Below are 22,329 nucleotides of genomic sequence, written 5' to 3' on the forward strand. Positions count from 1 at the left end.
ATACAGAGAGTCAATCACCAGAGAGCAGCCAGGCTGTGTTCATATGTCTGGTTCTTTCACAGCGAAACATGCGGAACGCATGCTTTTCCTCATTAGTATTAACATAGCCATAGCAGAATGTTATTAATACTTCTCATACAGTATGAATAACTTAATGACTGCTGGTCCTGTGTTGTCTTTGTCCATGTAAATGTTCCTTTTCTAACTGTAGGGACACTTTTTGAATGCAGTTTCTAACCTATCTTTCCTTTTTTCACCTAATCTTTTTCCTTTTAGATGTACTGTGTGTCCGTAAACCATCGGAGCGTGTTTGTTTCTTTATAATCTGTAAAAGATTAATTCTGTCTGTGATCCTTCAGAAGTGTGGCTGGGGTTAAAGTGGACTCAAACAGACGTTTCCCTTTCAAATGAAACAGTTCGTTTCCTCTCTCTTGTGTCCTTTAAAGGTGTTATCAGTGATGTTGAGCTCCTGCATGGCTCAGATTTCTGTAGGCTGCCTTCTCAGGGCAACTTACAACATAGTTTTGGCTGTAAAACCAGTGATTGTGAGTTCAAGGTGGACGATATTGCAGTAATATTACAACATAAAATTTAGAGACGTTTTTTTACAGGACACAGTATCATGATGTTTAGGCCCAATTCCATTTCACTCACACTTACCACTATGTTTTTAGTGGTCTCGTCTAGGGGTTGCGTGTCTCAGTTCTTGTTGAGATAGAGGGGTAGGGTGAAGTGTTTGAAGGGTACATGACCCTTCAAATGGAGGTTTTCAGGCAACAAGCAGAGAGTTATGAGAATAAAACAGTAAAGAACAGCAAGATGGCTGAACAAGAGACCAAAGAAACCCACAAATGTGAGTATTTTCTCTTAAAAATTCCAATAAGCATTGTATTATCTTAGTTGGATGTCGTTTTAGTGTATTATGGACCTTGTCTTCATAACAAGCAGAAAAAGTCGCTAATAGTGCTGATATCTTGGTAGCTAGCTAGTTTCCCGTTCGACATTAAATGGTGCAGTAATCACATTATTGCAGCACTATTTAAGGTGAAACAAGAAAATTCAAACAAGAAGCTGCTGAATATTTGATTTCAGCTTTATATCGCTGAAATATTAGGGGTGAGTGATAAGTAATAATTGCCCCCTTTTGAAGGCATATCGTTCCCTAAATGTAACTAAAGCCCAGCAGTGAGGTTACTGAACTTTACCCTCCTCTGCTTTCACTGCAGACTGACAGGATTGCCTACAGAGCACTGCTAGTAGCTGTTATGGAAGTAATGCTTTTTATTTGAGGGTCTCATTTCCTAGGGAAGATTTCAACCACTACCCCTTGTAACTCCGTTCCAAGGGGCAACACACGAAAGCAAGGGGTAGGAGTAAAAATAAGAAATGGCATTGGGTTTTTGGGTTTAGAAAAGTTGGAAGGGAGAAAATTCACCAGTAAAATAGTAGAGCCACATTTAAAACAGTATAAAGCATAAATTTTTTGAGGAAATAGTCAAACACCTGAGAAAAGTTCTCAGGTTCTAACTTCTAACCTGTGGCTCCAACATGCTAAGAGGCCCATATTAACAACATAATTAAGAAAGATAATTCTTCAAGGGTTCTTTAGTAAAGAAAATGGTTCTATATAGAACCATGAACACTCATGGAACCATTTGCATGCTTGAAGATTGATGGAGAATGTGCTGTACATTTGCCATCTGAAGATCCCTTTACTATTTAGAGAACCCTTTAATCATGCAAAAGGTTCTTAGTGTTCATGGTTCTATAAAGAAGCAACTTTTTTAAGAGTGTATACTTTTTTTGTGATGTTTTTGACCCAACTGGTATAGAAATGAGAATGCTGTTGCTCTTTTCTATAGAAGACATTTTTGACATCACTTTTTTCTGGAGTTTTGTCTCGGAGCAGCAGGAGATCAGGGCGAGTAGCTGGCATGTACACAGCGATTACTCTGACTGGCACTCTGGCAAATCTGATGTCACCTGCTCCAAATTTATTTCCACCAACTCAAATCAAGCTGAGAAGAATGGCAGAAAAAAGTGATTGCAGAAAAAAAGTGAATCTCTTACAGTACACTCTTAAAAATGATGGTTCTTCAAGGGTTCCTAAGTAAAGCAAATGGTCTATATGGCACCCAGAAGGGTTCTTTTGTTGTTACAATGTCAACCTTTTTGGTGCTATATAGAACCATATGCAGCACATTCTCCATCAGTCTGAAGAATGCATTTCCCCTTGCAAAGAACCTCTGAATCATGCAAAGCGTTGCTGTCGGAAGAAAACCTTGTATCTCCATTTTTGGCATTTTTCAGTTTTTGACATAATTTGAAAGTATCTGTTACTCTTTACATTGTTTGTAAATTTTGTGATGAGTGGCCTAAAAGAAATTACCCAAAATGACATGGGAAAAATTCTGGTTCCATTGACTTACATTGAAAGTGAAGTATGTTTTTTCCTTCTCCTGTAAAGTTACTATTTTGGAGATACGAGGTTTTCTTCCGACAGCAGCGAAAGGTTTTTTTTTTTTTAAAAGTGTTCTGTTCTTTTTTTTAAAGTGTTCTTTGTAAACAATTTTCTTTACTAAAGAAAAAAAACATCTTTTTTAAGTGCAGATCGGAAATTTCTCTGCTGTGTTTGAAAATCTGGCCGGGTCGACTCACAACAAACAGCTCATTGAAGTGGTCTGTTTTTCTGCGGTGGGCTCAATTGTGCAGGCTGAATCAGACCAATACACGGTGTCGTTAGCCACCGTCACTGGAGCCAGGTTTTTACTCTGATTGGTACTCTGCCTTGGAAACACCACTGTCAATCATTTTGCGTTCTGACATGCCAACAATTGTTCATTAACTAATAAATTATGTTCATTTATTTGTCTTTAATATGACACTGGTAAACATTTCCATAGTACATCTTTACTATTAAACCAAAAACTTAAACATTTGATACCATGATAACGGGCTTAAAATAGCTGTCTTAGCTATGTAGGTACTACATACAATTGAACATTTTAAATTGTACGCTAGCAAAATGAATGTTTTCACTCTCAAGAATAAAAGTGTAGCTATGCTTGATTTGCCTCTGCTTAACTGTAGACGACAGTAGAGGACTCTGCACTCCCTCTGGACCCGACAGCCACAATATCTTGCGGGGTTGGACTAATTTTCAGTGCTGTGTGTGAGAGCGAGTTGGCAACCAGCCCACTGCAGGCGGGAGTGGGATGAAGTAAGAGAAATCCCGCAAATTATTGAACAGTCTAAATGCCCAGCAAATCGCCTGTGGTTTAATTCCTGCTCTGTGTTTACTGGGAATAAACGGTGTTTGGTGAAGTTACTCACTGCTATTTCAGCGGAGAATAATGCATTTGTGAACAGGCTGTCAGATACTGGATGTCAGTTGGCCTTGACAGAGCTGCATCAGTGTGTGGTGGATCATTTCCACAGTATAATGTTAGCTGATGAAAACATTGCCAGGAAGCAGGAAGCAAGACAGCTAATCATGACCACTTTTGGCTTGTTCTTTAATGTTTGCAGACAAAGAACAAGTTGTGTATTTTGGGGGGGAAGAAGTGCAAATCTGGGCAGAAATGTGCCAGAAAAGTCCAAAAGGAACATTATAGTAGAGATTACAGTTTAACAATATGCTACAAAATACATACACATTGTTCTTATAGCTTTTTTTAAATGTAGCACTGCCGTTTTGCTGGTGCATTTTGTTTGTTTCTACTTCAGAAATGACAATATGTTGTGATTCATATCATGTATTGTGAAGGCATTATTGTGATATTATAATTGTTTCGTCCACCCGTACAGTTCTGTGAACATGCTGAAGCATCACTGATGACACCTTCAGCCTTTAGTGTTCATACTCTACTCCCTTGTGTTCTCTTTTCTTCTGATTAATAGGTTAGGAACTAGTTATGAATAGAAGATGAGTGTTGATAATTCTTCTGTATTGTCTGTAGTCCTGATGGTGGGGGGCTGTTGGCATGGGAACAGATTTTCTCTCTCATTCTCTTATTCTGTACCAGAAAAGAAAAAAGCCATAATCTGGTGGATTATTTTGAGCAAAAACATGAGTCATAATCTGGACTGAATATGTGTCAGGGTTAATGATGCACAGAAATAACATTTTTTGGCTGAAACTGAAAACAAAACTTAGTGCACACTCCCAAAAAATCAGTTAATAAAAACGATTTCTATGAAATGAATATACTGAAATTCTTACTGTACAGTTGAGTGCAAGCTTTTGAACAACCCCAGTCATATAACAATTTGCTTAGGTGAAAACTTGAATATAGCACTTTTCTGCTCATTTTAGTGTAGTTTACTTTTTTATTTGTTTATCGTATTGGGAAAAGATTAAGTATAAAATAATATTTGTAATATATATATATATATTTTTTGCACAGCTCATAATTTCTGGATATTTTTTTTCAGATATGATAAGTAAATACTGCTGCATTGTGTGCAGTTACACATTTCTACCAGAGAGGTCAAATCCCAAATCCCAAATCCCCAAAACTTAGAAAAGCCCTGGTCGGATGGGATTCAGTGTACATGTGGTTTCCTGAATAATTTCCTGTTTTACAAGTACTACTCTGTGACTTTTATGTCTGGAGCAGGCATGTGTCTTGTCCCCTGAGAAAACTACAGGCAAAATTACAGACTGTTTTAAACCAAACTCAGCAGTCGTCATCTCTGTGATTTTGGAGTATTTTCCAGGCATATGTGGCATATTTTTTTTTTTTTTTTTTTTTTTTTTTGGGCACTGCTCCTTGCCATGTTCACTTTTTCATCTGAAGATCCCTTTACTATTTAGAGAACCCTTTAATCATGCAAAAGGTTCTTAGTGTTCATGGTTCTATAAAGAAGCAACTTTTTTAAGAGTGTATACTTTTTTTGTGATGTTTTTGACCCAACTGGTATAGAAATGAGAATGCTGTTGCTCTTTTCTATAGAAGACATTTTTGACATCACTTTTTTCTGGAGTTTTGTCTCGGAGCAGCAGGAGATCAGGGCGAGTAGCTGGCATGTACACAGCGATTACTCTGACTGGCACTCTGGCAAATCTGATGTCACCTGCTCCAAATTTATTTCCACCAACTCAAATCAAGCTGAGAAGAATGGCAGAAAAAAGTGATTGCAGAAAAAAAGTGAATCTCTTACAGTACACTCTTAAAAATGATGGTTCTTCAAGGGTTCCTAAGTAAAGCAAATGGTCTATATGGCACCCAGAAGGGTTCTTTTGTTGTTACAATGTCAACCTTTTTGGTGCTATATAGAACCATATGCAGCACATTCTCCATCAGTCTGTTCACTTTTTAAAAATATTTTTGTTTTTTATATTTATGCTGGAATGGGTTAGCCCACAGAGACCAAACACTTTCTGTGGCACCCCATAAAATACATTAGAATAATATAGTAAAAAGAAGTAATAAGCATAAATATCTAGAGCAATAAACATGTAGATCAAGAAAAACAAAAACACCTACAGCTCTCACCTGCCAAACTGTTTGGAAGAAGTTAAAATTGACCAAAAGTTAAAAGATACTGTATTTTAGCATTTGAAAGTTATTTCACACTAACAGATTAAACTAAATCACTAACATAATTAAAGTGGTGATTAGAATTGCAGCTACAATTATAAAGCACTTTATATTCACATATTACTTTATTTTCACTTATGTGACACAAATGTCCGGGTTTGTATAATTACAGCCCAAAACTGGCGCGTCCTGTAGTAATTTTATTTTCCAGATGATTTTTATTACTGAAGAGACACGTACTCTGTTAAACATATGTCCCCTAATAATAAGAATAATAATGCATTTTAAAGGATCTTAAGATGCTACAAAGATATAAACTCGATACAGTCATAAAATCATAATGTTTAGTAAAAGACAGCACATAGTCATAATGAAAACATAATAATTCAGTAAATAATTTAATCTGAAAAGGGCTATGAAGTGATTGTACTCTCTATTTTAGTCAAAGTTTTTAGACATTTTTCTCTTATTTTCAGTCCTCAAAAATGGCACTTTCAGTTATTGAACAAAAAAAAGTTTAATTCTGAAATTTTCAGTGCATCTGTTATTCACGGAAGTTTGTAGAGGCCATTAGCTGTGGCTGTAATTTTCTGGATTGCTATCTTGAGATCAAGATAACAACTTAACTTTGTTGTGATTTCAAGATAACGTTTATCTCAATCACAAGACAGTTAAGTTGCGATCTTAAGGTAGCTTTGTTATCTTAAGATCACAAGACATTTAAGCTGTTATCTTGAGATCACAGTTTAGTTATATTGTGATCTCAATATAACAACTTTTATTATCTTGATATTACAAAACAATTAAGTTGTGATCTCAAGACAGCTTTGTTATGTTGAGATCACAAGACAGTTACGTTGTTATCTTGACATCATGACTTAGTTATGTACTGATCTCAGGATAAAAATCGAGAAAATTGTTACTACCTCATGGCCTCTCCAGACTTCTGTAGTTGTTTAAGTTTAAGATCACTGAAACTCCCAGACCAACACTGAACTCCCCCCAGACATCAGATTTCTGTTTTCTCTTTCCAGGACTCGTTCACCCTCTTTAACAGCGTGAGTCTGTGCGCGCGTGTGCCTGTTTGTGTGTGTGTTTCACCGTGCTGTGTGTTCTCTGTGTGTGTTCTCGGGGATGGTGGGTAGTGTGTGATTGCTCATGGATTTTCCTGTTTGTCTCGTGTAGGGCTCTTAGTGCACGACCACACTGACACCGTTTTAAGTTCTTATACCTTTAAGTCTCACTACCTTCTGACTGAGTCAAATCGTGCTGAGTTGATGAAATTACCTATGATTCCTTCTTCTTCGTCAGCTACCAAAAAGAATATTGGAAAAGGTAACATCACGTTTTCTTGCCATTTTTAGTGTTAATCGTTTGTGTGCTTCGTTTGTTTTCAATCTTAGTGTTGGCACCCTTTTCTGTTTTGTTTTATTTTGTTTCAGTTCAAGTTTCCCATAATTTTGCAGTTACTAATGCAAATGATGGACTTGAAATAACTCACCGCATCAAATCACACCTTAGAGCTTCAGTTTTATCGTACACTTGGTGTGCATTGAATTTAATCCACCTACCTTGGAGCTACGATCAGTGGTCATTTTATAAAGTAGAAGCACAAGGTGGGTGTTTCTATTAAAGTGGTCAGTTAGTGGAAGCACAAAGTGTATATTCCTAATAAAGTGACCAGTCAGTGGAAGCACAAGGTGGGTGTTTCTATTAAAGTGGCCAGTTAGTGGAAACACAAGGAAGGTGTTCCTACTAAAGTGGCCAGCCAGTGGAAGCACAAGGAAGGTGTTCCTACTAAAGTGCCCAGTTAGTGGAAGCACAAGGTAGGTGTTTCTAATAAAGTGGCCAATCTGTGGAAGTGCAAGGTAAGTGTTTCTAATAAAATGGCCAGTCTGTGGAAGCACAAGGTGGGTGTTTCTAATAAAGTGACCAGTTAGTGGAAGCACAAAGTAGGGGTTTCTAATAAAATGGCCAGTCAGTGGAAGCACAAGGTAGGTGTTTCTGACAAAATGGCCAGTCTGTGGAAGCACAAGGTAGGTGTTTCTAATAAAGTGGCCAGTCTGTGGAAGCACAAGGTAGGCGTTTCTGACAAAATGGCCAGTCAGTGGAAGCACAAGGTAGGTGTTTCTAATAAAGTGGCCAGTCTGTGGAAGCACAAGGTGGGTGTTTCTAATAAAGTGACCAGTTAGTGGAAGCACAAAGTAGGGGTTTCTAATAAAATGGCCAGTCAGTGGAAGCACAAGGTAGGTGTTTCTGACAAAATGGCCAGTCTGTGGAAGCACAAGGTAGGTGTTTCTAATAAAGTGGCCAGTCTGTGGAAGCACAAGGTAGGCGTTTCTACTGAAGTGGCCAGTTGGTGGAAGCACAAAGTAGGGGTTTCTAATAAAATGACCAGTTAGTGGAAGCACAAGGTGGGTGTTTCTAATAAAGTGGCCAGTTAGTGGAAGCACAAAGTAGGGGTTTCTGACAAAATGGCCAATCTGTGGAAGCACAAGGTAGGTGTTTCTAATAAAGTGGCCAGTCTGTGGAAGCACAAGGTAGATGTTTCTAATAAAGTGGCCAGTCTGTGGAAGCACAAGGTAGGTGTTTCTAATAAAGTGGCCAGTCTGTGGAAGCACAAGGTAGATGTTTCTAATAAAGTGGCCAGTCTGTGGAAGCACAAGGTAGGTGTTTCTAATAAAGTGGCCAGTCTGTGGAAGCACAAGGTAGATGTTTCTAATAAAGTGGCCAGTCTGTGGAAGCACAAGGTAGGCGTTTCTGACAAAATGGCCAGTCAGTGGAAGCACAAGGTAGGCGTTTCTACTGAAGTGGCCAGTTAGTGGAGGTACAAAGTAGATGTTTCTTAATAGGGCCAGTTAATGAAAGCACAGGGAAGGTGGGCATAATACCAGACTCAGTAGTAAAGTCTTAAATTCCCAAAATTCCTAACTCTGCAGGTGTAAGGGAGGTTATTTTGAGTCCTAGAGCTGCTCGGCTGTAAGCTTGCTTCAAATCTCCTCGTGTTTGCTTGAGCACACCCTTCTGTATCCAGAATCCAAACATATTTTGGATGGCAGCATGCAAATTATTTGTGTTTTTTTTCTTTTTCTTTTTCTTTTTTTGTCCTTGTTGACATTTTTGTTGCACACATTTGAGTTTTTGCCATCCAAAATAATGGCTTTTTAGCCTCTTTTGCTGTTAGTTTGAGTATTTTAAATGCAGGCATGTGCCTCATCGCTCTGTGTCTGATCCCTTTGCTGTGGCTGCAGTGTAAATCAAACAGCTCAAAGGTGTTCAAATTTTATATTCCTCAAACCTCACCCTGAAGCATGCATGCCTGGACCATTCAGGATGCTCACTAAGTCTTCTCATTAGAGTTGCAGATTATAGAATGAAAATCAGTGGAAAGAGCTTTTCATCCTCAGCTTTTTTAAAAGTTTGAAAGCTTTATTCTCTTCAGGTACTCATCTGCCAGCGAATGCTGAGATAGTCCTGTGTAACGAGAACGTCTGGGGACGACCATGAAATGTTTTGGGCTAAATGTTGGGGAGCGTAGACGCATTAGGGTGGAAATAAAGTGAGAGGGAAAATTTGAAACTAATCCCAATGGCTTGTGAAGGCAGAGCTCACTGCAGGGGGCGCTGGAGCTCTTGTCAACACCATCAGACGGACAACAAGGCTAAACAAATGGTGAAGTACTCGAGCGCCCGTGCAAATTTCTTGTTAATAGACGATGGACTAAGCAATTTGGGGACAGGGCTTAGAGGCTTGTAGCATCGGATTTCTTAGCATTCCAAGACCAAGTATTTAACAAGTTGTCCCAAATGTATTATATATAAAGAAGCCTTGTATTTATTAATCGTTGCAGCAGATGCATTAAAGTAGCCTAACTGCAAATGAATTAGCAAGATAGATTGACCCACTAACATTAGCTCATGGCAAGCATATCATTATCGTTACTGTCTGAGTAAAACCTTTCATTTTTAAAATGGTTGAGAAGGAAAAAACATTACTTGTAATGGAAGTCAGTGTAATATGTTTTGAACCAAATATAAAGAGTAACTGGAATTTTCAAATTTTGCAAAAAAAAGTCAAACAGACAAAAGTTTTTGTATGAACACGATGATAAATTAAAGCAATTTTTTTTATTTGAGATGTGAACTGGTTCAGATTTCTTTACAGTGGTGGTGATAGGAACCAGGGGTCACCATTACAACACAAATATAGACATTTTATTTACTATCCAAAACCATCAGTGAACCTACACGTCTTCTGAATTTTATATGGAATGGATGGGAAAACGGTGAGCTTTCTTTGGCCTCACAGCACCATGATGTTACTCTCCACCATGACTGGAATTTAAGAACTACATTTTAGACCAAAATCCTCACAGAACTATCCTGATCCAAAATTATGCGCGTGCATAGAGAACGACTTAGTGTCGATGTTACCATGACAGCGAGCATCACGTGAGGCGAGCAGCAGTGAGCAGTGCTTGTGTTTTTAATTACTTTGAAATGTCAGACTCAGGAAAACATACTTCACATGTACTTTTTAAAGAAAGCCAAGAGCCACCGCTGTCTTTTAAAGTTCACGGCATAAACCTCGTCTCCTCTGCAGACCAATTTCTGCTCCTGCCATACTGAACGTTATAAATTTTCACTATGACACGACGCACATGCGCAGAACATTAGAATAAACTTTCCGATTGGGAATGTAATCAGATATAGGCGTTTACGTGCTTATTCTTCTTCTATTTGATTATTTACAGGATTACCCACCTCATTCAAATGGATAGAAACTTTATTCCGAATGGCTTCAGTCAGACTAGCCAGTTCTGATTAAGTGTATACTATTTAAAGTAATTTGGAGGTGTTAGATCCTTGAAACCTCTGACCCCCCTCATTATCCGCAGTCCGCTCCTCCGCGGTCTGCACTTATTCCTCGGTGTTCAAGACAGGCATGTTGTCGGGTGAGGTTTGGAGAATAGCGCCCTCTAGTGTTTGTTAGCAGAGTGGCGCACAGTAACGGGATGTGCTCCTCTGTGTATGTGTCTCTTGCGTATGCCTGTGTGTTTGTGTGTGTGTGTCTGTGTGTGTGTATGTGTGTAGGAGGAAGGCTGCTGTGCTGTGAAGCGTGTCCCGCCTCCTTTCACCCCTCATGCCTGAACATCGAGATGCCGGAGGGAGTTTGGCTGTGCAGTGAGTGCAGATCAGGAAAGAAACCTCATTATAAACAGATCGTCTGGGTCAAACTGGGCAACTACAGGTAAACCTGCACCTCACATACACAGTTGTAAGCTTACACAACGTCTGGGCAATATGACAATATATATTATCACAAATTATTTTACAGTACTTACCTTTTGAGATTGACTGACTGCATGTTTCATTATTACATACTTACAAATAAGTCCCGTTTAACTAGATTTAGTGCATACAGTATACCAAAAAACTGATATGTCTGAAAAAATAAATATAATGACATATATTGTATCCTGAAAATTTCTTGAAGTATCACAATATTAGATCTTTTCCCATATTGTCCACCTCTAGCTCAGCCAGCCTTGAGATAGTCATGCATAACAAGAACATATGGTAATGATCAGGAAATGTTTTTGGGCTAAATGTTGGAGGGGAATGTTGATCTATTGGAGTGGAAACAACGTGAGAGTAAAATTTCTAAACCAGTCCAACAGCTCATGAAGCGGAGCTCACAGTAGGGGGTGTCTATGCACTGGTCAACTCTGTAAGATGGACAGCAAGGAAGCTAATGAAGTTGTCATATTGTGACATATTATGAAGATTTATCGAAGTAACACAGTATTAGATCTTTTTCCATATCGCTAACTTCTAGCTTGAACACTCTGTTTAAATTCCATGTTGATTTGTAGATTTTCTGAGTGAAGTTTCGGGGGGGCAAACTTGTTTATATACAAAGTTCAATTAAAACATGTCAGTAATAATGTTTATTATTCACATACTTTACTGTTATTGTTACTACTAATAATAATGATTGTTATTACTTTTATTACTATAGAAATAAACATTTATAGTCTATAGTAATACATTGTTATGTTTACATACTTGCTTATTTATTTATTTTTATTGTAACCTTCATGTACCACCTTTTAAAAAACAGTGTACAGAGCTTTTCACAGAAAAAAATAACACAAGCCAGAACGTATCAGAAATGAAAATAGAAACTACCAAATAAAGCTACATTTGTAAGGAAAGGGAAAAAAACAAGATCTGCAAGATTACAGCAGCTTAAAATAATAAAATTGAAAGGAAATGAGTACAGATTAAAAGTTTAAGAAAAACTGTTGAAAAACAGTTCACAGATGTTGGATTGTGCTGTTATGTTGATATCCTGTATGTGGTGTTGTGCATTTTCTCGGTTGCAGGTGGTGGCCTGCTGAAATCTGTAACCCTCGCCTGGTTCCGTCCAACATCCAGAGTCTGAAGCACGACATTGGAGATTTCCCTGTTTTCTTCTTCGGTTCCCACGACTACTACTGGATCCACCAGGGCAGGGTGTTCCCTTATGTAGAGAGTGACAAGAACTTTGCTGAGGGACAAGTCGGGATTAACAAGACTTTTAAGAAAGGTACGAATAAGAAACATAAAAAGGAATCATCATTTAATTAGAGATGTAACTAATGATTTTTATTATTGATTAGTCAGTTGACCAGGTTTCAGTTAACTGTTAATGCTGTATTGCCCCCTACACTTACCATAGTGTATTACAGTCTGTCCGAATGACTGTGTGAATCACGTGAATATTATAGAGCGTTAATAAAATAAATATTTTTTTCCTAATCATTGTATTTGACTTTGACAACTAATTGTTTCATCTGTAGATAGACATTTGCAGGTTAATGTATAAACATAATTTATACTAAATATTATACATTAAGTGTTTAGATCATGTCTAAGCTTTTTGCTGCTCTGAGTTTTAAGCCTGTGTATGATTTTGTGTGTAGCTCTGGAGGAGGCAGCAAGGAGATTCCAGGAGCTGAAGGCTCAGCGCGAGACAAAAGAGGCTTTAGAACAGGAGCGCAACTCCCGCAGGCCCCCACCATATAAACTCATCAAGGTACAAGACATACTTTACCATACAACCTCTGTTAGCAGTAACTTTAATTTTTCCACAATTCTAATTCTTCTAATTCCCCTAATTAGACACCTGATAAAATGTAAAGTTTTTGACCTGAAAGTGTTTATTACACTAATATTAGGATAAATTAAAACGATATGAAGACATTAAGCAGTGATTTTATATATATATATATATATATATATATATATATATATATATATATATATATATATATATATATATTTTAACCATTTCCAGCCCTCTTTTTGTGGCAGCCTGGTATTAATTGCAGTTTTAAAAAAAATGCTTAATTTGTCCTTTCAAATTTTCACAAAAATGAATTATGACAAATCGATGCGATGGCTGGAGTGCAGCCAGAAATCAGGAGCCAAATATAATTCTTCTATCCAGCTCACAGTGATATATTGTATTTTTACAGACAAAACATACACATTATCCAGGTAAATCGTTTGCTTAGTCTGATACTGTAATGCTAATGTAATGATGCTACAAAAAGAAAACAATGTTGGTGGTTAGCATAAAAACATTTTTTAACACTTTTTAAAGATCCCAGGCATTGCTTGTGATACTGCTGTGTCTGATTCACTCGCACCAGCACAACACACATTAACACACCAACACAACGTCAGTGATACCACAGTGCTGAAAATGATCCACCACCCAAATAGTACCTGTTCAGTGAGGGTCCATGGGAGTCACGACCACTGAAGAACAGGGTAAAAGAGGGCTAACAAAGTATCAGAGAAACAGATGGACTACAGTCTGTAATTGTAGAACTACAAAGTGCAACTATATAGTAAGTGGAGCACATAAAATGGACAATGAGCGTAGAAACAAGGAGGTGGTCATAATGTTATGCCTAATCAGTGTATGCTGTTAAAGGATTAGTTCAGCAAAATTGACACAATATTTATTTTTAGCACAAATGTAGTCGACATCTTTGGTGTCTAAGGTTTGCATGGCTACATACAGTAGTATCATCCTGAATTTCTGTCCCTGCTTTTGCCATACAGTGTCAGAAACCACACAGTTAAGTCTGTTAGAAACTACTAAACATCTACACGTGGTTTGAGGCAAACATGATTTAATGATTTGATGATTTAAGCTTGCAGCTAGCACCATGCTAATTAGTTCTATTACTTGTTAGCTGCATTAGCCTCAGAGCTCCAGTACTAAAACTAAAGAAACAAACCAAGAAAACTGAGTAACCTGATATTTGGCTGAATGAATGCTTTAAAAGTTGAAGCTGTTCATTCTGTTTTATGCTTTCTGCTTCGTCCCTCTGCAGTTCAACAAGCCTGTGGGAAAGGTGCAAGTGCACGTGGCAGATCTTTCGGAGATCCCGCGCTGTAACTGCCGGCCAACGGATGAACGGCCATGCAGTCAGGACTCTCAGTGTTTGAACCGCATGCTTCAGTACGAGTGCCACCCGCAGGTGTGTCCGGCTGGAGAACGATGCCTCAACCAGAGCTTCTCCAAGCGCATCTACGCCGACACTGAGGTCATCAAGACCAGTGCCCGTGGCTGGGGTCTCAAAACCAAACAGGACCTGAAGAAGGTCAGCCAGATTTATTTTCAGTTCTTTCTACAATTGATTAGTCTGTCAGCTTGTCTATTTGATTAATTGACTAACAGGCTGTGTGGATCATATGACCCCCTACACTTCCTGTAGTGTATTACAGTCTGTCAGAATGACTGTGTGGGTCATATAAACATTATAGAGCACTTTTTAAAAAAAGTTTACATTTATAGCATTTGGCTGATGCTTTTATTCAGAGCGACTTACAATTTGATCATTTTTACACAGGTAGGCCAAGGTGGTGTTAGGAGTCTTGCCCAAGGACTCTTATTGGTATAGTGTAGGGTGCTTGTCCAGGCGGGGATTGAACCCCAGTCTGCAGCGTAGAAGGCATAGGTGTTAACCACTACATTAACCAATCATTATCATAAAATGTTAGAAGCCATGTTACCCCCTTCCTGTAGTGTATTACAATTTGTTTACCAACAGTATATTGACTTTTTTCCCCATAAATGACATCATGGATCACTAATTGTCATTGACGGCTAGTTATTTGTGGTCCCTCAGTAATACATTATGTAGTAAAAGGTAAAAGGCACAGACTGCACTTAGATAAACACTGAGAACCTGTGGGGGATAGTCATGTCAGTATTTCTTTCTCTTAACAGTTGGTAGTTTTTAATTATATTGCTAGATTTTGAAGTGAGCTGAATTTGATTATGTGTGTGTGTTTTTCACTTTAAAGGGAGATTTTGTGATGGAGTACGTTGGAGAACTGATTGATTTGGAAGAGTGTCGTCAGCGGATAAGCCATGCAAATAAGAATCATGTGACCAACTTTTACATGCTGACCCTCACCAAGGTATTTTATAGGATTTCTTTTAATACAAGTCTGTTTTTATTGTATTTGTTGTGTATTTTTATGTTTTGCTCAGAAATACCAGAAGAAGAGTAACATAAGAGTAACTTGACACTTTTCTGGCAATCTGTATGTCAAAATGTGAACTAATAATTCAATAGCTGGTTTTTGTTCATCCACCCGATCGTTTAAATATTGTATGCATGGCATTCAGTGTTTTATATGTCAATGCCAGAGAAACATTTTCATTTTATGTAATGTAATGGTCAGAAATGCTAATCTGTTCACATTTAAACACATTTTGGTGTATGCTGATTAACCCGTTTCTGTTTTGTGTTGTTTTTACAGGACCGTGTGATTGATGCTGGACCCAAAGGGAATCTCTCTCGCTTCATGAACCACAGCTGCAGCCCAAACTGCGAGACACAGAAGTGGACAGTGAATGGGGACATTCGCATTGGACTCTTCACGCTGTGTGACATCGCAGCAGGTGAGAAACTGATCCCACTAAGCTTGTATCAATAGCAGAATCCTGCCCTGAAGAACCGTTTCACATTGCGAAGGGCCATTTGAGCGAGCAAAATGTTCTTTGGGTGTTTATGGTACTATATAGAACCATAGTCTTTACTAAAGAACCCTTGTAGAACCACCTTTTTAAGAGTTTGTGTGTACAATTTAGATTTTAATATAGCCTTTATCTCAACTGTGAATTAGAGCAGTAGGTTTGTGTGTTTTCTGCAGACACTGAGCTGACGTTTAATTATAATCTGGACTGTCTGGGGAACGGGAGAACATCATGTCACTGTGGAGCAGAGAACTGCAGTGGTTTCCTCGGAGTTCGGCCCAAGGTACATTCACGCTCTGTGTTTGTCATTACAAAGTGTGTTAACCTAATCACTGTTGATGCACGAAGCACAAACTTATCTCTTGCCCTTGTTCTCTGTCCTGGGGATGCAGCAAAAGTATATCCATTGAAAGTTTTTGTCCAAAACATGAAAAAACTGGCACTTAAGTTTTTGCTTGAAATAGTGTAAATGCAGAAAGTTTTAGGGGGAAATTTTAATTTCTTGAATGACCAAATATGCCAAAATATGTCCCCTTACAAAACATTTCTGTCGTGAGACTTGAGAATTAAACTGTTTTTTTCCTTCACTGGTCACTGCTGACAGCATGTCAAACAAAAATGAATAAATGAAATTTGTGTAAAAAGGCAAATTAAAGCTTTTTGTTTTCAGATTTTGGTCAATGGTCAATTTGGTGCACCACTGCTTCTTTATTTATCTTTGGTCGTTGTCTCAGATGTGTATTGTTCTGTTGTGGCTGTTGTGCAGAGTGCAGTAGTGATGGAGAAGGAGGAGAAGGTGAAGAATTCAAAGCTGAAGGCTAAGAAGCGTAAGCTGAAACTGGAGAGCAGGCAGACCCACGAGTATTACTGCTACTGCTGTGGTGAGGGTGGAGAGCTGGTCATGTGTGACAAGAAGGACTGTCCTAAAGCCTATCACCTGCTCTGCCTCAACCTCACCAAGCCTCCATACGGTATGCTAACGCTACACCAGAAACTGAGGAACTACTTCTACCACAGCTTTCAATTGAATGTTCTTTAGTTACGCTGCTTATTGTGATGCTTTCATCATGAAAATAGATGACTTTGTGGATCACATGAACATTATAGAACAGACATGTCAAACTGGTGACCTTCTAGGCCTGTGCTGTGGAGATCAGCGTTTACTTATATCTAATGCTCTGACTTCAACTCATGAAGGTCTTGCTAATTAGCTAAGTCAGGTGTGTTCGAGACAGTAGGCTCCAGTCCTCATGGGCCAAAACACTGCAGACTTTAGCACAACACGTTATAGAGCATTATAAAGCACTTTTTAAATGAAACAGTAGATATCGCCCCCTACACTTCCTGTAGTGTGTTACAGTCTGTCAGAATAAGTGTGTGGATCATATAAACATTATAGAGTGCTTTTTAAATGAAACCGTAGAAGCCATATCGCCCCTTCACTGAAATTCTAAGTGTAAAATATCATGATTAGAGGTAGGTGATATGCCAAAAATGCAATATCATGATGCATGACACCTGATAAGTTAAAACAGACAATAAAGAAACAGTAGTCCAACATTTTAAATTCAATAAAAAATTAAAGTGCAGTGATTTTTGTGCAGCATTTCAAACACTGCACTACACTACATTGAATAAAACAAATATGCTCTATGTGAAATAAAATGTGGTTGGTCAGTGATGATATTCACTATATATTCAGAAAAGTATATTGTTTAATAATGTGGCATAATTTTTCATGGTAAAAGTAAATATAAGATTGTCCAGCTCCAGTCGTTGTGCATATTGTTTGAGATTATCAGTAATTGTGAAATATTAGTTCAAAACCACAGAAATTTTACTGTTTAGTATTCAGCATTTTACTTGAAGTTCCCATTTCCACCAGAGAGGGCGACAAAGCCTTCATCACAAAAAATACAATTGATGCAATTGATTACAGTTGAATTGAAAATTATAGATATTTAGTCTAGCAATTTTATAGGTTTGTCTTTAATTGTCAATAAATTATTGATAAATCTATAAGCAATCCTAACTTCATAATTTGTATGTAAGATGTTAGTAAGAAGAACCTTCTGCATGAACAATGTTTGAGGTCAGAGTTAGTTTACGTTTCAGTATTCAGAAAGCCAGATGACCGCTGGGATAGGCTCCAGCACCCACCGGCGACCCTTAGGGAGAAGCGGCTTAGAAAATGTATGTGTGTGTGTGTGTGTGTGTGTGTGTGTGTGTGTGTGTGTTCAGAAAGCAGACCAAAAACAACAAAAAAAAAAACAATAAAAGTGTTATGGCTGTGTTTCAGGTCGTTGGGAGTGCCCATGGCACCAGTGCAACTTGTGCCAGCGCCCCGCTTCCGCCTTTTGCCACTTCTGCCCCACCTCCTTTTGCCGTGAGCACGAGGCTGGGCAGCTGGCGCTTTCGGCTCAGGACAGCCGACCCTGCTGCCCAAAACACGATCCAGCTCAGACCAGCCGGGCCAGAGTGAAGAAGGAGCAACCGGAGCCAGGGGAGGAGGATGGAGAAGGGGAGGGGGAGGAGGAGGAGGAGGAGGAGGAGGAAGAGGGAGTGGCGGGAGGCGGAGGAAAAAATGGAGAGCGAGGTGGAGAGGCAGAGGGCGAGTGACTGGGGGGGAGGGGAAGGCAAAACTGAAAACCAAACCTGGTGACTGGAACTGAAATAAGAGGTCCTCCAGAGCAGCCAGGAGGGGGCGCTGTGGCGTTGAGAAAGTGTTATTCGTTCATTCCAGGTCTGCAGCAGCTGGTGAGCTTTTTGAGCCACAAAAAGTCACTTCACTTCTTCAGAAACAGTACAGCAGTCACTATGGGAGGAAAACAGTCACAGCAAACCGTCACTTTACTGATGTTTTCAACTCGTTCTGGAAGCCGCGGAGGCTTTTTAACGTGTTTCATTCTCTGTACGGTACCCGCAACACACTCCAGAACTTGATTTTATGTACCTCATGTAAATAGAAAGGATTCCTATGAGACATGTTGGTCATCGGAAGGATTTTGCTGCATAATATCGACTATTGGTGGTACCTTAAAGAAAAGAAACACAGTGGAAAAACAAAACAAGCTGTTACTGGACAGACTGTGACTGAGGTTTGGTTACGTGCTGCCACTTCATACCTGTGTGTTTGTGATTTGTAAGATATATATCATTATTAATATATTTATGACTATGTTTACATCCACTCACAAGTGTACAGTATTGTTCATTGGTATTAGTGACTTTGATATCACTATTCTTAATGTTGTATATGTGCCCTATGATTAACCCTACTCCATTGCTTGGCCTTTTTGTTGTCTTTTTGCCTCACTCTTTTTCATACAGGACTGTAAATTCAGACGCCAGGAATTAGGAGCTACGGCAACTTCAGATGTGTAGAAAATCACAGCTAGCACTTAGCATTTTCACCTTTTTGCCTGAGACGCGAGGTTTCCTCAGTGTTATTACCAGCTTGTGGTACTTTCTAAGGTGTCTCGAAACCGTACCTTGCTGTTGTCTCAAATTTGGCCATCGTTAATAATCCTAACACTGCCATCTTCAGATTTTGCCATCGTTAGTGTGCCAATACGAATATCAAGTAGGATATTGTTTGGTTTAGTTTCAGCATTGTTGCTAGAGTTGCGGCTGTTTCTTTTCATTTTTGTTTGGTATATGTAAATACAGTTTTTTTTTTTGTTTGTTTGTTTTTTTTTTTCTTTTCAGTGCTGTTGCCAATGTAGTCACTTTGTCTGTATCATGCATTTAAAAAAAATACAATAGTGACAAATTCTGAAGGTGTCACTTTCAAGGTGTACCTTTACCCAGAATTCATTTTTTTAAGTCATCGATGTTTGAACAGATCTTTTGTACCACATTTTGTCTTAATGACTCAACGCAGACGGTTACGATAGAAGATGAAAAACGTGGATTAATCGGTCGAACAGAAAAACGAACGTGCTGTGCAGCCTACAGCCGAGTGTAGCATAAACGTTTTGCATAACTTCTACTTCTCGATGTAAATCTGAGTGAAAAGCTCGATAGCTTTTAATCATGGCAGACCTCCACCATGGCTCGGTGTAATGATATCGTGATTAATTCCTCGCTCAGTAGCTCCTGTGATGTGAAGTACCGTGCTTGAGAACTCATTCCTGTCTTTTTAGGCCGCATTTACCGAACGGCAGTAGATACACTCGCTAACCTTTTGACCTGTTTGACCCTCGTCTCTTTCCTGCAGGATCATGTGCAGTGTTGTATGTGCTGTATTTATACCCTCGCAGCTCTGCTTCATCACAACGTTCACGTATTTTCCTAATCATGAATTGCTAGTCCACAATGTCCAACTCAAATTCAGTCTTAAAAGTAAAGGCGAGAAAAGAAGGTTGCTGCAGAAGAACCACTGTCTGTTATGTTGTTTTAGATAGATCAATAAATCAGGACAAAATTATAAATAAATATTGTCATATTATTAAAAAACAGGTATTTCACTGTGTAGTGATCAGTATATCAAGGGCAGTTCCTATTTTTACCAGAGGGGGTGACAAAGCTTTCGTCAAAACAACTAAACATTTAACTACAATTAAGAAAGAAAAGTATAAGGACGATTGAACTCATGTAGCGCTATTATTAATTTATCAGTAATTATGGATAAATTAGTACTGATAAAGCATGAAGTGGCCCCAGCTTTGTATTTAGTAAATGAGATGTAAGTGGGAATAATAAAAGTCAAAATTATCAATAAATATCATTATTTTTAAAACTGCAGATATTTCAAGGTTTAGTGTTCAGTATATCACAGGCAGTACCCAATGCCACCAGAGGGGGCGTCAACGCCTTCAAAGGAACTAAAATTGAGAAAGAAAAGTACTTACATTCATACAATACATTTTACCCAGTGATTCTACTGAATTTATCAATAGTTAATAATAACAAAAACATCAATAAATATCAAAATTTAATTCAGAACCACACTCATTATTCAGCATAGTCATTTCCACCAAAGGGGTGTGACTAACTAAACACTCAACTGAAGATAGAAAAGCATGCCCAAAATTAAAAATGTACCGGTCACCTTTATTGGATATATCAATAATTATTGATAAATAGATAAGTGGTCCCAGCTTTAGTTTTGTAAATGAGTAACATGAGTGTGAAACTTAAAGAATCTCCATATTAAGCCAACTGAAGCTTTTTCTTAGAACCGCACAGCCAATATGAAGCCTTTATTTTTAAGACTGTACGGCATCAGTGTTCTTCACTGTATCTGTGGGAGTCGGAAGTGTTGCCAGTTCCAGTTTACTTGAATCATTTTTTCTTTCCCTTTTCCTGATGTTTAGTCCGGATCTGCATTGCGTTACATTTTAAACTCGGAGCGCTGTCTCATAATGCACTTTTGTGTTGGTTTTGCTTTGTTTTTGGCCTTACAATGCTCAGATGCTACAAAATACTAGATTTTTTTCACATCTTTTTTTACCTTTTTTTATTATCATTTAGCACTTTTCTCCTCAAAAGACCAATGTATTCCTCATGTATGTTGAATTTCATGTGTGGTAAACGGCTTTGCCGTAAAAGAGTCAGAGTGAAGCAGTTGTAAGAAGTGCGCTCTCCAAAAAAAAAACACTTTGTGTCATATTATTATCTACTTTAACACATTTTGTATTAAAATGACACATGTGGTGTTCATGCCTAGATGAAGGACGTGTGTTGTTTTGAGAGTGTGTTTTTTTTTTTTTTTTTTCTTTTTTTTTTTCTTCCTTTCTAGTTCTGCTTCAGTATCCCCGCATGAATTACTCCTTTTATTTTTAATTTTTTGGCTTGTTTCAGCTGTTCCACTGGACATTTACGTCCCGATTTGTTGTTTATTTTTGGATGCACAAATGCCTTGTTTTGATTCGACAAATAGTCGTAGGATTTGTATGACGGTCACTTTAACAAAAATTTCTTACATTTATTCGTGCAGCGGCTCTGTTATTATTCAATTGGTCGTTATTCATTTCAGGAGCCCTTTTTGTGTTCATATCAACTGTTTAAAATTTTTGTATTACCTCCTTAAAGCTGTTGAGAGTGTTAGTGCACTGTACTTCATCATTTCTTTTTGCTATTTTTATATAAATATGTGATTTAAAGTGTCATAAACATCTTGTGCTTATTCACGTATGGTGGTGCCTGTTCTTTATGTTGCAAAATTGCATTTTAATGATCTCACCAGCTACATAAAAGCTCATTTGTGTTGATGTTACATTGATCTCACATTCCTTGGGGAAAAAATAGACTGTTTTGCTAAAAATCTTGCTACTGGACTTCTGTTTCGTGTAAAGCTTAAGTGTTAATGTAAAGTTTTCACCATCAAAGTGTACACTCCAACTGAATAAAAGTACCATAAATGATATTACTTGGGTAGAATGAACGTCCTCTCCGAGTTTTATAACGATATACTCATGAATAGAGATTTTTCGGCTATGTAAACTAGCCCGTGTTGTTGCATTTATGTACGAGAATGATGCTTGTCCAACCTGTACATAGTAGAAGGCAAAGAACTCGACTTGTCATTATATTGTAGTGTCTCAAGAATGCCTGTAAAATTCTGAATGTTTGTGAACGTAGGCACATTTTTGTAAAATTTCTTTTACTGTATTTTTATTTGACCAACTTTTGAGATGTTTTTTCTTCAGAATTCATAATTTATTGAGAGTATTTTAAGCGACATTCCACAGATTTACTCGGTTTCAGACTTGCCTGGTTTGACTTCAATAAAACT

At 38.1% G+C, this 22,329-nt stretch overlaps 1 protein-coding gene across 1 annotated transcript in view; it reads left to right on the plus strand.

Moving 5' to 3' along the window:
* Positions 1-18,209, plus strand: part of nsd3 (nuclear receptor binding SET domain protein 3) — a 44,005-nt gene extending 25,796 nt beyond the window's left edge. The window contains exons 15-24 of the mRNA XM_017718870.2: positions 6,729-6,878; positions 10,637-10,793; positions 11,932-12,134; positions 12,511-12,623; positions 13,936-14,205; positions 14,912-15,028; positions 15,374-15,515; positions 15,767-15,873; positions 16,357-16,561; positions 17,890-18,209. Of these exons, the coding sequence (XP_017574359.2) occupies positions 6,729-6,878; positions 10,637-10,793; positions 11,932-12,134; positions 12,511-12,623; positions 13,936-14,205; positions 14,912-15,028; positions 15,374-15,515; positions 15,767-15,873; positions 16,357-16,561; positions 17,890-18,209 (1,784 nt within the window). The remainder of the gene's footprint in view (positions 1-6,728; positions 6,879-10,636; positions 10,794-11,931; positions 12,135-12,510; positions 12,624-13,935; positions 14,206-14,911; positions 15,029-15,373; positions 15,516-15,766; positions 15,874-16,356; positions 16,562-17,889) is intronic.
* The last annotated feature ends 4,120 nt before the right edge of the window (positions 18,210-22,329 follow it).

Source organism: Pygocentrus nattereri, chromosome 18 (genome assembly GCF_015220715.1).
Source record: "Pygocentrus nattereri isolate fPygNat1 chromosome 18, fPygNat1.pri, whole genome shotgun sequence".
NCBI classification, from domain to species: Eukaryota; Metazoa; Chordata; class Actinopteri; order Characiformes; family Serrasalmidae; genus Pygocentrus; species Pygocentrus nattereri.